At 46.8% G+C, this 17,607-nt stretch overlaps 1 protein-coding gene across 6 annotated transcripts in view; it reads right to left on the reverse strand.

Annotated features, from left to right (window-relative positions):
- DAB2IP (DAB2 interacting protein) overlaps positions 1–17,607 on the reverse strand; it is a 157,006-nt gene that overhangs the window by 77,425 nt on the left and 61,974 nt on the right. For all 6 annotated transcript variants that reach the window (XM_088177547.1, XM_088177550.1, XM_088177548.1 and 3 more), the window contains exon 3: positions 17,034–17,152. In XM_088177547.1, coding sequence (XP_088033673.1) covers positions 17,034–17,152 — 119 coding nt within the window. The remainder of the gene's footprint in view (positions 1–17,033; positions 17,153–17,607) is intronic.

Consider the following 17,607-nt stretch of genomic DNA (forward strand, 5'->3'; position numbering starts at 1 on the left):
CCATTTACTGGACAGGTTAAAACTGCAGAATCCTGGAAAGGTTCTGTTTCCCAGAGATCCCAGCATGATCTGTCCTCTCTGCAGGCATTTTGATAAGAAAATGGAATGAATACCCAAACACTCTGCTTCTCATCAACCATCGATTCACCTACTGGCAGTTTCAGTAATAAATTAGATCAATGTAATTATTGTGTGTGCACACAAATGTCAAATCACAATCACTATGATCAGATCAGCTGGGTATTTCCTAGAAAAACAGTATTTATTCATATTTGGTAGAGGAGAGAAGGTTCACCTGCCCATCCGGAACCCAGAACAGACAAGCTTCCCAACGAGGTTTTGACACTGTGTTTCATGGACTAAATCCTGAAAATAATTTACTCTGGGAAACGAATGCATTCTTTTTCTAGTTCTGTGCTCTATCCAACCACTTCCTCTTTAATAGATCCAACTATTAGAAAGGCCAACAATTCCCCAAACTTTGTATCTTTCATTGTCCTGGACCAAGTCAGTATTTTGTGGGCACAATGCCCGTATCTGGTGTTGAAAGGCAGCAGCTGAGCTGACACAGAGACCCCAAAGGAAAGCACCAAGCCCTGCAGAGAACAAACCCTGTCCCCACAACAGGCACCCAGACATCCTCCCCCTGCTCCCCCAGCCCTCCCACTCCCCCCCAGCCCTCCCTGCTCTCACACCTGCCCTGGGATCCTCTGGTGCCACTGGGAAGCAGAGGAGACCTGTTGGGTGCTTGACTCCTCCAGCACATTCTCCAGGCAGGGTCAGGGCTGGGGAGCTTCCCCTGCTGCTCCAGGCAGGCTGCTCTGGGTGCAGCCAGGTGAATTCCCCATGCCTGCATCTCCCCACCTTGTCTCCTGTTTACCTGTCAATTATCCACCCTAAATTCTTCCACCTCCCCCCTGGTGACACCTCGGAAATGCATGGTTATGAAATTCAGCCTCTGTTATCTGTCAGCGACCCAGATAACAGCACTGCCTGTGCTCCACGCTCCCTTCAGCATCTCAGGAACTTTTCCTTTCCCAGCCAGAGCTGTTTCCCAAGCTCTGACTCCGCTGCTGTCAGGGCTGTGTTCAGATCACACATCAGGGCCTCGTCACACCCGTCCCGAGGAGCATCCACCACGGCCCGAGTCTACTTTGCTGCCTCCAATTGAGCTTGTTAACCATTCCCAAAAATGAGTATATTTTAATTACTGTTTTCTGAGAATTGGGATTATTTTCCTTCTAAATATATTCGTCTGATTATCTCCAGGATGAAATTCATTTGGTTAATTACCATCTTTTTAATTTGTTTAAGACTGTGTTTCTGTTTCCTCTGCTGTAACACCTCCCTGCCAGCTCTGCCTGCATTTATTCAGTGTCTGTTCCCATCTCAGGGAACAAACAGAAAGTTTCCATAAAAACCATGCAGTGCAGGCAGCCTGTGATCCCACCTGAAATCCAGGGGAAGGGAAGAGCAGCATTCAAACGTGGGACCCTCTCAGCCTCCAATTCCACTTCCAATCCATGCACTCAATCCAAGCCCTCCTGGCTTTATGTAACATCTCATTCATCAGCCAAACCACAGCAGAGTTGTACCTGGATTATTCTATTGTGATCTTCTTACTAGCCCAAAACAGCAATAGACAAATTCCAATTTCATTACCAAGATCTTGATTCCAGTCACTGATGCATTTACTGGAAGAACCCAAATGTAATTTTATTTCTAGTTTTCTAGACTGTCCCAATAATAAAAAAATAAAATCTTCCATGGGTAATGCAAACGAGACCAATGGAGACATTAGGAGGAATTTCAGATATTCTTAAGCCAATAGAAACACTACACAAAGGGAAAGGTCATGGCACCTAATTAAATTATATACATGGGCTTGAACAGCAGCAACAGCAGGAGAGCATCCAAAAGCTTGGGAAAAGATTTTTCCATGGAGAACAGTGACTGTCCCAGCTGGGTGGACATGGAGCTTCCTCTGCCATGGCCTCAGCCAGGCTGATTCCCATCCCAGCTTGCAGGGATTTTGCACAGCAGCTCGGGAGCTCTCCCAGCACAGCCCCTGGGCTGCCCCAGCCTCAGCTGCACCCACGTTTCTTTTCCATGCCAACACATTTCCATCTTACTCAGAAAGCTGTTTGTCCCTTAATAGGGCACATTTTCCAACCAGCTTTGTTGTTCTGCAAATTATGGGCTATAAAGAATTAATGGTGGAATATAAATCAATTTAGTTCACTGAGAGAGTGTGTGTTTTATGTGGTAGAGGTTTTCAAAGAAAAGTAATTAGTTGATTTGGCATTTTAATCTTCAGAAAAATAAAGAAGCTATTTTTCTCCTAAGAGGATGTGTTTGAACACATAAACATATGCTGCATTTTCTGAAACTATATTAAGAAATATATTTATTGGTTAGATGTGGCTGATAACTATTTCTATTGTCTCAGGAAGATGCTTTGTGATAAAGATTTCACTACAGGGACTGCATTTCACCTTTCAAAATGCCTGAGCAGAGGCTTTTAAAAAAAAGCCAGAGAGGTCCAGTTTGCTTCTCTCCCAGGTCTCCCTGGGATGAGGAAGAGAAATATATCCAATTCCCAGGGATGTCCTTTTCTCCAGGTGGCCCCTTCTAGTGACAGTTTAGTGGAGATTCCATGAGCACGGGGCTGATTTGTCCCAGCAGCTCATCCCTCCATGGCTGCACCAGGGACTGTCCCTCTGGCCACATCCATGAGCAGCAAACAGCACCAGGGAGCACAAACCCTCCTCTGGTGCCTGTGAGTGTGTGAGGAACACAAATCCTGTGAGTGTGTGAGGAACACAAATCCCCTGTGTGAGTGTGAGGAGCACAAATCCCCTGTGTGTGAGTGTGTGAGGAGCTCAAATCCCCTGTGTGTGTGTGAGGAGCACAAATCCCCTGTGTGTGTGTGAGGAGCACAAATCCTGTGTGTGTGTGTGTGAGGAGCACAAATCCTGTGTGTGAGTGTGTGAGGAGCACAAATCCCCTGTGTGTGTGTGTGTGTGAGGATCACAAATCCCCTGTGTGTGTGTGTGTGTGAGGATCACAAATCCCCTGTGTGTGTGTGTGTGTGAGGATCACAAATCCCCTGTGTGTGTGTGTGTGTGTGAGGAGCACAAATCCTGTGAGTGTGTGTGAGGATCACAAATCCCCTGTGTGTGTGTGTGTGTGTGAGGAGCACAAATCCTGTGAGTGTGTGAGGATCACAAATCCCCTGTGTGTGTGTGAGGAGCAGCCCGAGGAGCTGGGGCAGAGCTGTGCTGATGGAGAGCAGCAGCCCCTCCCGGGGACTGTTGCATAAGATGCCTGTGCTTTGCCATTTGTTGTGTCCCTGGCTGCAGCCCGAGTGTCTGAAGCCAAAGGGTTGTTTTGTGCTCTGTGAGAGAATCAGCCCGTCCCACTGCTGAGTCTCATTTGCCCTCTCCATGTCTGTGCCACACAAAAAAAGGATTCCACCTTCCTCCCTTTGCTGAATGTCCCACATTAACACCCTGGGTGTGTTCAGCAGAGCCAAAGCACAGCCAGCCATGCATCTGAGTTTGCTTTCCCCCCTGCTCCCCCAGAACAACTCATTGAACAGCAGCACAGCAATTAGAAAATCGATATTCCATTCAGACATGACTGTTTTGGCTGCAGCATTGCTTGAGGAACATCTCTGGCAGCCTCATCTTTGCCTGGACAAAGGATAAGGCAGGAAGGGCACTCCTGTGTTGGGTGATCTGACTGATTTAAGATGATTTCTCCTAAAGCCCACACGGTATTTGCAGACTGTTTCAGGTACAGGCACTGTGGAGATGACATTCTCCTAATAAACAGCTCTGTGCCAGGAGTGTGTGTATAAATACAGCTGCAGAGAAATGCAAGCTTGCTTTCTTGTTTAATATCACACCACCCACCTGAATAAAACAGAACCTGACACATGTCATAAGGAATTACTGGAAGAATGCAAGGCCCTTAGGCACCAGAGCCCCATTTGTATTCCAGTCGTATTAACCAAAAATAAAATAAATAAGTAACAATCACATCTTTGCCATGAAAGGATTTTCCAGCCATTCAAGCACTTACTACAATGCTGCTACACATCCCTGTGCTGGAAGTGCAAGGGCAGCAAAGGGGAGGGAAACAGAGACAAAGCAAAGAGCAGAAATCACAACGCAGAAATTAGTGAGATCTGCTGCTCTGGAGTTCATGCTGGAAGGCTCAGCCTGGCCCAGCTCAGCTCAGCTCAGCCTGCCTGGCCCAGCCATCTTCCCCTAATTCTATAATTAGTATCAGTGATTATTCCCACAGGATTCAGAACCCTGCCCATCTGCAGAGTCCGGGGTGGGAGCAGCCTGCTTTGTTTTCATGTTATTTAAAATAAGAACCGTAATTGCCAATTGTTGTGGTGGAAAACCACTCCCTTATGGAGACAGGCACGATGGAAAGCACTGTGTGGGCTCCACCTTTCTGAGCCACGAGGGAGAGTGGGAAGGCAAAAATTCCCCAAACTCTGAGCAAACCCACCCACCTTCCCCAGGAAAGTGCAAATCAGATATACGGTTACTAAATTAAGGAGCAGGAACTCCATTTACAGGGAACACGTCCAACACAGGCTCCCATTTCCATCCCACATAGCAGTCCCTGGTTTGTTTGCCTGTGTGTGCTGTTGTGTAAGCCATAATTATGCAATCTCACAGTTTAGCACTGAGGACATTCCCAGCCTGTTCCAGCTCAGCAGCAGCAGCTCATGGCCATAAATGAAAAAGCCAGACTTTTTCCACAAATTAATTGACATGGAATAATGTGACCTCTTGTAGCACAGAAAAGGGCAGCGCAAAGATGAGCTCTGGGAAAAGGGGACACTGCTGGCCAAAATTACCAGCAGTGGACTTGTAGTCAATGCAAAATGAAGGCAGCCACGACAGGGACATGTGGAACCTTTAAAGTGGTTTGTGAAGAGGTTTCTATAAATTGGAAGCCCTGACACAGCAAAGTGGGAGATCTGTGACCTCAGGAGCAGCACAACAAACAGCTACACACAGAGACACTGCACTGAGAGAAAACACTTCCCAGTGCACTTTTTGATGGAAATGGTACACAAAATCCCTGGACAAAACATCCCATCCTCAGTCATCATCACAAACTGCTGCATTTTATGACTTTTTTTCAATTGGGTCATTAGTCATCCAAGTAATTTTTCAACAAAAAATGAAGACTTCTCAGCAGATTTTTCAGGTGAGAGAAAATGAGTCTGATTTTGAAGATTCACAAATAGTTGTAGATAATGGTCAGATGCCAGGAACAGCTGTAATCACTGCTTCAAACTATTTCATCTCCAGAGGCATCCAATGGGTTTTGAAGATCTCTTTATGTTAACTCAATTTTAGAGGTGAACACAGTTAGGAGGAGTCACTTCCTCCCATGTATTGTACTGACACCCAAGTGTTGTTCTTTATGTACCAAACACCAGGAGCACAAATCAAATTGAATCCTGTGCTCTTTATGCACTGACATTTATAGAAAGAAAAACGTGTCAGAAGAAGAGAAGTGTCCACAAAAGCACTCAGGGCTGAGTGATGCTTTCTCAGCTTATCAGTGACAGGGGTGGTGGTTTCAACACATCACACAGCAGGAAATCCAAGTGCCAAGATGCAGGAGATACAGCACAGGCTGTCTGGGAGCTCTGCCACTGCTCCAGCCTGCCACTCACTGCACACCAACAACCTTCCCCACCCTCACAGGGAGGGATTCCCTCCCAATATCCCATCTAACCCTGTGCTCTGTCAATTTGAAGCCATTCCCCCTTGTTCTATCACTACACACCCTTGTAAAAATCCCTCTCTTAAATGTTTAAGGGAACTCGGTATTTCCAAAACCTTCAGACTTACGATTGGACTGGTGGAATTATTTAGGTCAAGTCATGCTTTGCATGCTAATTTGAAAAAATAATCAAATTTAATATGAGTTTCAAAATGCCAGTGCCAGGACAGCCAGCCCAGGAAATTATTGATGAGCTTTCAGACAGGACTGAAGCAATTAAGAGTCACTTTTGGTTGCCTGAAAGCAGCTTGGTGACCTGAGTCCAGCTGTGAGGCAGAGAGAGGAGATCCCTGAGCTGTCCTTCAGGGCCACATTCACACACAGGATGTTTTCTTTCCCATTTCTAGAAGTTATTATTGGAAAATGTCACTATTCATTGCTGAGGTTCCCAGGATGCAGCAACTCTCATTACACCTAAGCCTCCTCAGCACAAAGTAGCCACAGATAACCTGGATGGATTTGCTGCAGCTGCTGTTCCAGAGGCTGCACTCCCATTCCGTGGGGGGATTCCCATCATTATTGGCTCTGTTATTTTATATCTGGTTCCTCTGTGTAATGCTGACTCCAGATCCCTGCATTTGAACAAAAGGATGTGTTCCTCTGACATGAGCAGGGATGAGGAGTGTCAGGGATGGAAAGGGATGCTGGAGGAAAGGCAGCAGGTGCTGATGTGCCTGGGCTGAGGGCATGGGAGCCCTGGAGCTCTGTCCCCATGGGAGCCCTGGAGCTCTGTCCCCACGGGAGCCCTGGATTCTCTTCCCTAAGGAAGCCCTGGAGCTCTGTCCCTGCTGCTCACAGAAGCCCAGAACAGACCTGCCAGTGCTTTCAAGGAAAACAGCTGTAGAAAAGATGTTTTTCCAGCAACATAATATTGTACATGAGCAAACACACTGAGTAGGAAATGGCTCAAAGTGATAAAAACCATGGAAAACAATTCAAAAAGAGTGTCTTTAGCTGGAAAAGACAAGGAGACACAACAGGACATTATCAGCAAATAATGCATGGTAAAATCAGGAATGAATTGCCTGTTTCTATTTACTGTCTTTCCTTAGATGGCCAAGGAATAGAAAATGAAGATGAAAGATAATGGACTTTAATAAATTAAAAACTGTCAGTGCTATAAATTATGTATCAGACAGCATCTGATACGAGATATAATTGAGACCAAAAAACTTCACACCACTCAAACAGGATTATTGTTATTTTTTAAGATGATGAAACTTCTTCTACCGTTCAGAAAAGAGAACAAAGGTCCCGAGTCAGGGAATAACAGAGAGCTGGCCCTGGCTCCTTGGCCACCCCTTGGAGTCCCTCTGCTCCTCCCTGCTGCTCTCAGTGTGTAACTGAGGGTGTGGGGAGGCTCTGCTGCTGTGTGAGAGGTTGGACTGTGATTAATAAAGTGAGGGAGAGCCTCAGTGTGAGTGACTTTATCTAACGAGGGTGAGACACCCTGCACAGAGAGAGAGCTGCAGATATAAAGGCATCAAGGCAAACTTCTCTCAAGTGTGTGTCAGAGCAGGTACAAGAGGGCCACGATAATGAAAAAAAAAAAGACAAATAATTCTTTGCCCTTTTCTTGCAGGCTTCACTCAAGGACTGGAATTGCTCTATGAATACATAACACAGAGCTGCCAGCAGACTTGGGAGGCAGCAGTGTTATACAAAGATCATAAGCCATGCTTAAGAGATGAGAGTTAAAAAAGAATCCAATGCTGCATTTAGCTGATGATTTTTCCTATCTTATATCTTCTGTTAGAACATGTTTAAACAGAATTAAAATTATTACCTGCTCTGTAGGGCTCAAATGCCCGTGTAAATGAAGCTGGGAGTAACTAGTTAGAGGAAGAAGGATTGAGGAGATTAATGTGAGCTACACTCACTTCCCTAGATGGCTCAGAGAGCTTATAACAGAATTGGGATGCTGGAAAGCAATTAAAAGAACTAACTTAAATAAATCTCTAGTGCTGAAGGTTTGCCAGCATATACCTCTAAATTCTCCTCTGATGCAAACAGGCCTCTTCCTCCAGGGAGGTTCTAACAACCTCTCAGACATCAGGATAATTATTGCAAAGTGTGACCCAGACTGTGGTTACTGGTATAATCAAAAAAACCCTCGAGGTTTCAAAATTAGACACAGTCTCCCCGGTGGAGCAGAGTTCCCAACTCCTGGTAAATGTTGTTATGACTAAACTTCCAGTGACACTGTGTGGAGTGGGACAGCCCTGGTGGGCTGGGGGTGATGCTGGGGCTGTGGGGCTGCTCACCCTGATGGCATTTCCTTCTCCCAGACAGGATTCCTGGCAGGGAGCACACTCCAGCAGTGACAAGGGGAGATGAGAGCTCACAGAGTCACAGAATATCCTGAGCTGGAAGAGACCGACAAGGATCATCCAGTCCAGCCCTGGCCCAGCACAGACACCCCAATAACCCCACGCTGTGTGTGAGAGCATTGTCCAAACACTCCTGGAGCTCTGGCAGCCTCGGGATTGTGACCATTCCCTGGGGGAGCCTGTTCAGTGCCCCACCACACTCTGGGGGAAAAACTTTTTCCTCAAATCCAGCCCAAATCTTCCCTGGCAAAGCTTCATGCCATTCCCTCAGGACAGAGAAGGACAACATTTAAATGCAGTTATTGTGAGAGCAGGACATGGCTGGTGAAGTCTCTGCTCCAGCAGACCAGGCCCTGCTGTTCCCTCACACCATTTTCTAAGCAAAACATGTTTCCCTGATATTTCAACTTCTCAAACTGAGTGTTTGATCCCTTGGGGAAGCTTAAGGACTGCAGTGGATTTGCTGGTTTCTGGTGCACAGGGAACTTCCACTGCTGGGATGTAAATCCTTGCTTGGTGCTAACACGCAATCTCCAATTTAAGCAAACAGGGAGCAAGGGAAGAAATGAATTACTAATTGCAATCCAAATTGCTCCATCTTCCATCCACCCCCTGCCAACCCTGCTCCCTAATCCATAAGGTCTGAGTGATGATCAGTGAATAATTAATTTGGGGGAGCTGGAGAGGGTTCCTGCAGAGCCCCTGCGGATGCAATTATCCCGTTCAGGGACGGCACCGGGAGCATCCGGCGGAGCCTGGGGGTGCCACCCCCTGCACGTGTCACTCCCCCACTGCACCTGGGGTGACAAACCCTGGCCTCACCCACACACACACACGGCACAAACAGCTCACACTGCACCTTCCCTGGCAGCACCGGGGAAAGGCAGGAGGTGCCACGGTCCAGGGAAATCAGGGGCACTGCCAATGACTGGAGCTGTTCCCATGCTGAGCAACAGCAGCCCTGAGCCTTCCATTCCAATCCTCAGAGCCAGGCATTGTAAAAACTGCTCCCACCAAAAGAATTTAACATATAAATGTTAAATTATAATGTTACCCTTCTCTCTCTCTCTCTCTGTCCATGGATTCCCATCATTCAGAGTGCTGCTATATAGCAACAAACACATCCCTAATGGAACAAATCTCCCCACACAGCCAGGACAGCAAAGTATTAATAATTCAAGGTACACAGAGCTGAGTTATGTAAATCATTTGGGATCTGCCACAGGCCTACTCTGCACAGGGATTTCCCACAGAGAGGAACTGGGGGCTGGGATGGGGGAAATCCCCCCTGGACTGGGGGGGCCGGGCAGGGTACAGGGCCAGCTTAATCCCAGAGACATCTGTAAATGTGAGCAAAGGGCACAGCCTGATAGAACAGCTCTGGCTTTCTAATTCCTCCTACATTTCCATCCTTTGGAATGAGGGAATGCCACCCTCCTGCACATTATCAGTCACACACAAGGCATGCCACAGCCCTTTCTCATATAATTACTTATATAACACACGTGGATTAAAGCTAAATTCATATTTCTGGCTTTAATTCAAATCACTTCAGTATTTTTAAACAAATTACATTTTAATTCCAGCTAAAATGCATTGGTTTAATTCAATTAAAATCAGTTTTGGCTTTTTTTTCATCACACTAGACCTGAACTGTGTGGAAGAGAACCTGAGACATTCTGTAGTTGTACTGAAGATTTGAATTGTAAACGCTGCCAACCAGATAAGCATCACAATATCACAATCATAAGATATCCATAGGTGAACAAACTACTTGAAATCTCACTAATAACCATTTCAGTGGCTCTATATCCTAAGGTTTTATTAAAAAATATGGTAAGGAGGAAGAATATTTTTTCCTCAATCTGCTTTTCCCTTCTCTCCGAGCTGATGGATGAACTTGACAGAGTTATTTGGTATTCACAAGTCCTGAACATCATTACAGGCAGTGCTCTGTACAAGTCAGAGCCAGCAGTGAGCTCCAGCTGCTGCCTCCAGCTACAATCAGTGGATTTCAGGGCCTGAGCACTGCAATAAGAGCTGGGATAACAAGGAACACACGTCAAACATCGGCGTCTCCAGCTCTGAACAAAGGCTTGGAACCCTTCCCCACCTCACTTCCACGCTCACTTGCAACTCCTTATCCCCCACACAGATTTTCCAATTGAGGTTTTGCAAGGTTTGAATAAAGAACAGAGTGGAAGTTGGTTGGAAAAGTTTTTTAAAAACATTCCTTCTTTCCTTCCTTGAGAGAAAAATCATTTACTGCTAAAACTAATTGCCACTAGAAATGACAGAGTAGAGGACAGCAAAGTGTGAGCCAACATGCAATGGATCTCTCCTAGGAGATGGGAAATTCCATGGGAGATGGAAATTGGAGGCAGATGCCAACTGGACATCCCTCCCCCAGGCCCACAGTGCACGAGGGGCAGAAATTGAGAGTGCAGTTACATCCCATAAACACAGCTGCACATGCCAAAAACAGGGAAAGGCCCTGCTCTGCCATCTTCCTACTGGAGCTGGTTCAGTGTCCCAACCAAACAGAAAATCACCCCTTAAATAATCATTTCCCCTGGAATCCACTGGCTGCCCTTCCTGAGATGGTGTGATGGGAATGGGAACATTGCAGGAGGCCATGGGCTGGGGACAGCAGGAACCTGCAGTGATGAGTGATGGCTGCATCAGGAGCAGTTTTCACTGCATGCAGAATCCCAGAATGCCAGACTGGTTTGGGTTGGAAGGGACCTTAGAGCTCATCTCATTCCACCCCCTTCCTCAGCCAGGGATGCTCAGGGCTGTGGGAGGTGTCCCTGCCCATGGCAGGGGGATGGCTAAGCCTGGGATAGAAGTATCTCAGTACCTATTGTAAACAGATGATAATTAGAAAAGCAGAGAAGAATCTAGAAGGAACAGAAAGCACCCTCTGATAGAAAAGCTGCAGTGATGGCATTTTCTTTCTCTTTTTTTTCTTTGGGGTTATTGACATGAAGAGTAATGCTAATGTAATTGCACTGAAATTCATGCACATGAAAACCTCACCAGGGCAAAGTCAGAATAAATGGTCTGTTTGGAAACAAAACGTTGATGCAATGGAGTAGCAGTATCTGTCTTTAACCTGAGGATTATCACGACACCACGGGCCAGGCACAGCAGAACTGTCCCCCTGGCTCAGCCTGTGCTCTCTGCCCGTACCCCTGAGGTGTGCACTGCTGCACCACCACATCCCAGCTGCCAGGCAGTGGCCACACGAGTCAATAATGTGCATTCAGGCTGGGAGAGCAGCAAAATGAAAGCGAGCATCCCTGTATCCATTAATCAACCTGATCCTCGGGTGCTCAGACAATGCCTCGCGATTGTCGGCGTTTCCCAAACATCGCTCACGCTTTAACCATCTGCAGCTGGAATACAATGCTCTGATTACAAACGTCAAAAAGATAGAGCAGAAAATTAACTTCTCCTTATTTAGTAGGTTTGCAGAAATGTGGCTTCACGCTACACTAATTCAGTGCCCTCGGTATGAAAACTCCCCATTACGATGTCTCGTCAAATTAGAGCCGACGATCCAACGATGTCATCTCTCTGCTCACACAACTCTCTATTTTGTAATTAAGCAGGACAGGGAAACAATGGCCTTGCTTATAGAGAAAAGGTCAGGGATGCAAAACATATTTTTGCAAGCTAATTGTAAGATGCATGAAGCCAATTATCCCAGCAGTGCTGCATATGCCGGAGCAGGAAGGATTTTCTAATTCTGCTCTGTGACTCCGAGCAGAGTGAACGCGCCGGCTGCACCCCGTGGGGCACGGGGCTGTCAGGAACCAGCACAGGAGTGCACAACTGGGGAAAAGGCTGTGAAAATTCTGCCATGATTCTAGGATTCTATGAAAATCATTCCAGCCTCTTAGCCCTTCCCCTGACTTGACGAATTTCCAGGAGCTAATACAATCGTTACTGAAAGCTTTAGCGTGACCCTCTGTTCAATCAGGAAGTTGGTTTGGATGTGTAGGATAAAGGAAAGTGTTTCTGTGTCCTTTTAGAATGGGGAATGCATTTACCTCAGGCAGCTTCTGAGGTACCTGCAAAAGTCAAATTAACAGAAGGAACAGTTGGGACCTTGCTGCTGCCTTGGGAGAAGCTGAAAGACCCCACATTGCTTTCAATCCATCTCTGTCCCTCTTGGAGTTATTAAATAATGATTCTTTCAATGCCCTCCAGAAAAGCCCTTCCAGAATGCCCTCTCTCCATTAACAACATTCTCCTTTTAAAAATGTCTAAACTTCTTGATACCATGAGAAGATTATGAGGAACATCACAGTTTATGGAGAGAAACGGTAATTTCTTCCTGCATCTCTCCTTCAAAGCATCTCTGTCTGATTTTACTCCAGCCTCTTAGCACAGCCACTAATTAGAGATCAGTAATTAACTTTCTGGTTCAGGAAATATTTTGCAAAGGAACCCCATTAAAAGGCTGATTTGCTTATTCCAGGACAAAGCAGCCTTGGCATAAATGCAGGTACTGCAGGAGGCCAGTCTGAATTTGAGACTGTCCTTGAATCTTGATTTTTCTGATGTGGGGAGGGGGGGAATGGGGACAGGCACCACCCCCGGCATGAATGACATGGAATGTCACATGAGGGACTGCTGGATGCTCCTGGCTGTGCAGGATGTTTTATTCTGCACTTCAGTCCCTGCTGGTGGGGCTGGATGGTTCCCCTACACAGACTGCACAGTGTTTCCTCAATATCTTCATTACAATCACAACCAGAGCCTGGCTGTCTGTAGTGCAGTGTCAGTGCCACCCTCCCAGGGTCCCTCTGCCGTAGGGTTTCCTACTCAGGCAGCTTCCCTGGATAATACCATTCAAGCAGGAGCCAGAAGAGGAAGCAGCTCCCCAGCACTTGTTCACACAGATCTGAGAGCCCTGGGTGCTTCTGGGGTCTGCCAGTGCCCTCATTCTGCAGGATGAGTCATTCCTCTTTCCAATTCCAGAGGAAACAGAGCAACTTCTTCATCCCTCACCACGCAGCACTCGGCAGATTCCCCTCAAATGTAACCGATTTCATCATGCCTAAAAATATTTGGCATATCAGGTTTGTTGGGAATAAACAAATTTAGATCTCCAAGAACTCCCAAACTAAGTTTGCTGCAGGAGCACAGACGTTCATCAGTTCCTGGTGCACCAAAATAAGGTTTGTGCACATGGAAAGCTCCTACAACAGACAGCATGGGCACTATAGTAGGAATTCAATGTGCTGCAGTACATGACTTGTACAATTCCTCTTCCCTCTGGGGGTTAGAAGCAAGAATTTTGGATGAGCTAAAGACAAAAAGGAGTTTAAAGAGGAAGTCTCAGTAGTGCAAGTTGCTGCTGTTATTAATGCAGGGCTGTACCCCTTCCAAGGCTGAGGCTCATTTAACAATCAACCATATGCTCAGGCTTTTGTAGTGCCAATAAAAGCTTAAATAGAATGTTATCTCCTGGAATTACAAAAAAATAAAAACAAAAACCTTGCAAAATAATCACAAATGTTGGTAATCCAGAATCTCGTAGCATTAAATGGATTCTAGGTGCACTGAGGAAAGGTGGCTCCAGCAATGATCAGTTCAGGGATTCCATCAGAACAGAGTTACCCAGAATACCCATTTTTCACCAAATCAAGACAATCTGAAGGCATTAGTCCACACAGTGACACCCTCTCAGTGCTGGTGTAAAATCACCTTTGGCACTACAAGAAAACCATCAGCAACACATCCCCACCAATAATTAACAACTGCAGCAGAACAACCTCATCCTCTTCTCTGTGCTCTATCCCTGTGCTCCATGTCCAACACAGAAATTTTCTCCATCACAAATTTTGTAGGAGAAATGTGGGTCCAATTAAGAAAAATCCATCTGCCAAATGCTTGATTTGTGGCTGATTCCAGAGGCCACTACAAAGCCAAGCATTCAGCACTGCATGATAAAAACTTAGTGAGCTGCTGTAATCAATCAGGAGGCAGGAGACACTGTTAGCAAAAAGCCACTTCTTGGAATCCTTTTTAGCTCTAACAAGCAAGATGACCAGCCAGCAAATTGAAAGGAACACTCATTCCACAATCCTCCTTTAGATCTCATATTTATATACTCTGATTGTACCATATTAGTGCATCTCTCATACAGAAGGTGAGTTACACTTGCTCTGATTTTGCTTCTTATACCATCAATAATTGTATTACTGTTACTGTAACAGGAAAAAAAACAGTATGCACAAGAGTGGCAAAATTTGGCCAAATTCATCCATGTGAACCCCACAGTAATTAAGTGAAATATATTTGTTTATATTCTCTGCCCCATAAAGCCACATCCATGTGAACATCTGTGTGAACAGGCATGTGCACACTTCATGTATTTCATATATTCATCTGCAGGATAAACAGGACATGCAAGGAAGGGGAAAATAAAGGAACTAAGAGGCAGGAACAATCCCAATTTAGATACAAAGAAGCCAAGTAACAGAAGCATTTACAATCTACTGGAGCTCAATATTTCAACCCGGAGTGTTTTGACTGCATTTACTGCACTATTCATTTTTGCTATGGCATTCCCACAAAAATTGGCCCACGCTCCAGAACAGAACACTGTTCTAATGGTGACTTCCACGAGCAGAGGAGTGGTTCCTGAACAATCAGCTTCCATACAAGATGGAGTCAAGAATCAAATATTTAAGAGGTGAATATTCCAATACCAAATGCTTCTCTGAAACAATTCTTGGATTACAAGCAAGACAAGCACAGCAGCAAATGCACAAGAATGATCTGAAAAACCTGAGCCCTTTCATATACATTGTGCACATACAGTGGGATGGGAATGTTCAGAAAGATAAAATTATTCTCTGTGACCAAAGCCTCGCTGTATGACTGAGAGGCCCAGCTGCTGCTTTGCTTTCACCTCTCTGAGAGCAACAGTCCCTAAGGCCAAGCTCTCCTGCAGAGCACTCCTGCTCACCTGACAGATCTGACACCACGATGGCAGCCAGGGACTGAGAGCCTGCTGTCAAAAGCCTCTGAGTGCCAGTGTCCTGCAGCTCAGGGATGGCTGTGTATCACAGGGGAAGTGCAGTTTTGAGGGATGCCTGCCTAACAGAAGGTCTAATCTCAGGTATCATGAAGGTATCGATCATTTTCAGTTTCTCATACTCATATAAGCAAATCCTTGGTTATTCGAGGCTGCCAAGTGCCACCTTTCCTTTAAGCCACCCTTTAAACTCTACACTGCAAATGCACTCCAGGATTCCCTGAGTCTCTCTAAGGAGAAGTTGCAGTAATCTGGGTCTCAGGAAGCCAGAGCCAGCTCCGGGGCTGGTGTGCTGGGAGGGCAGGGAAATTACAACGCTTAATTTGGGAAAATAACTGGCTGCAGGGCTGGCCAGAACAGTTAATTCTCATGTCCTATTCTGCCAAGTCACAGAACGAAATAAAAAAATGCAGGTAGAAGGGAAACCTTTGGCTAATCTGCCTGTTCTTGGAGCAAAGCAGCAGCGCTGGAGGCACATTCCCGGCCACCCCGCTCCACTCGCTTCCCTCTGGAACACAGTGCCCTACTTCGAGCGTTTGGGAAAACTGCAGCACAGGAATCAAAATCAACTCTGTCTGCCCAGAGAGTAATCCCTGAAATCCTACTCGGCACTAACCAGCACAATCACTTCACTGGCAGAATCCGTATGGAAAAAGCTTAGGAGGCTGCAATAGGTCAGGAAAGGAAAAATCCAGATTGACAATTGTTGTTTGTGAGCTTCAAAAGCTCATGGCCCCTTCCAATGAAGAAGTACAGCTAAAACAAAGTAAGTTGTCATCGCTTTTCAAAGTGAAGCATTTACTCAATGGGTTCTCCTGTACCATCCTGGTGTATTAAGCTGCCTCTGCTCCCAACTGGTAACATCAGGCTATGTCCAGCCTGGCGGAATTTTCAGACACAGACTTTTCCTGGCACTTCAATATTTCTGTCACTCCCCAAAATGATTTGTGTAAGGTTGAAAGATCTTCCATTTGGAAGTAAACCACTGGTTTGTGGTTGGTAAAGGAATTTATCTTCCCCAACCATGACCTTGATCTGCATGTGAATTTACACATGAATTTACCTTGAACAGTGCCCGTCTGATGCTCACGCTAACATAAATCTACACGGACACAAATACACACAAATCCACTAAAGAACTGCTCTACTTTCTAACCAGCTGAAGAATCTCAAAGATCTCATTTCTCCTCTATTTTACTCGCAATTTGCTCCAATACTGGCTCTCCCACGTGAAATGCTTTATCAGATCCATCTGCACATTCCCTGCAACACATCCCTCCCGGACTGAGCTCCTGCCATGGCTCAGGCAGAGGCAGCAGCTCCGGCCACAAGCCGAGGCTCCATCTCCGTGCAATGACGGCAGACAACGGCGGGATGCAGCGGGATGTGTGTGAGGGGGACAGAGGGATTTGGGGAGATCATGGTTGGTATTGTTCACGGTATTGTTCCTACCGTGTGTAACCCAGCTGTGATCGGCGCAGTCCGGAGCGGGAGCATCCCTCCCCTCCCTCCCTCACCTGCATCAGTCGGCTCCGGCTGCTGCATCTCTGTGCTATTTATATGCTGGTGCATCAATTTAGGATTTATTAGGGAAGAGAAAGCAGAGCAGTCGGGCTTCTCTGCACCTGGAATTTAACCTGAAAAGGGAGGGCTTGCACCGTATCCTCAGCAACAAATTAAAACTACCCCTCTTGCAATTAACCAAGTCTACTTCTATCAGAGATGCAGCCCTCGCTCTGAATAAGATAAGCAAGATCTTAACAAGAGCTGGAAAAATCAATATCCTCCTTCTCTCTCCCACACCCTCCGCGAAACGTCCCCCTTACCTTTCATGGTCCACACTCCTGAAGCCAGGTAAAATGTGCCGGAAGCTGCTGTTCCTGTCGAGCTTCGGTTGGCTCTTTGTCCTTTTGATGGAGCCTTTAAGCCGACGGCTGAGGAACCCCTGTGGGGTGAGACAAGAATACTAAATTACAAGGCGGAGGGGAGCGGAGCCGCCCGTGCAGCCGGGCACAGCGTCCTGGGCAGCTCCCGCATGAGCGGCGCTGGCAGCGCCTGGCGTCAGCCAACATCTGCTGCCGGCGCTCCGGGCCGGGGCTGCGGCGCGCCAGACTCCCCGAAGCCTCCGTTACCCTGGCAACCATCGGCTCCCATAAAAATCCCGTCTGAAAGGCAGGACTGGCACATCGCAGCTCCTGACGGGAGCAGGGGCTGGGCGCGGGTCCGGCCGCCCCAGCCCAGACACCACCCACGCCGAGCCGAGCCGAGCCGAGCCGAGCCGAGCCGAGCCGAGCCGAGCCGAGCCGAGCCGAGCCGAGCCCGGCCGGCACACGGGCACAGCTCCGTTACCTGCTCGGAACCCCCCGGGTTCGCGGCCATGGCCGCACAGCCGGGCTCAGC

This window comes from Sturnus vulgaris, chromosome 22 (assembly GCF_052056855.1).
Source record: "Sturnus vulgaris isolate bStuVul1 chromosome 22, bStuVul1.hap1, whole genome shotgun sequence".
Lineage (NCBI taxonomy): Eukaryota > Metazoa > Chordata > Aves > Passeriformes > Sturnidae > Sturnus > Sturnus vulgaris.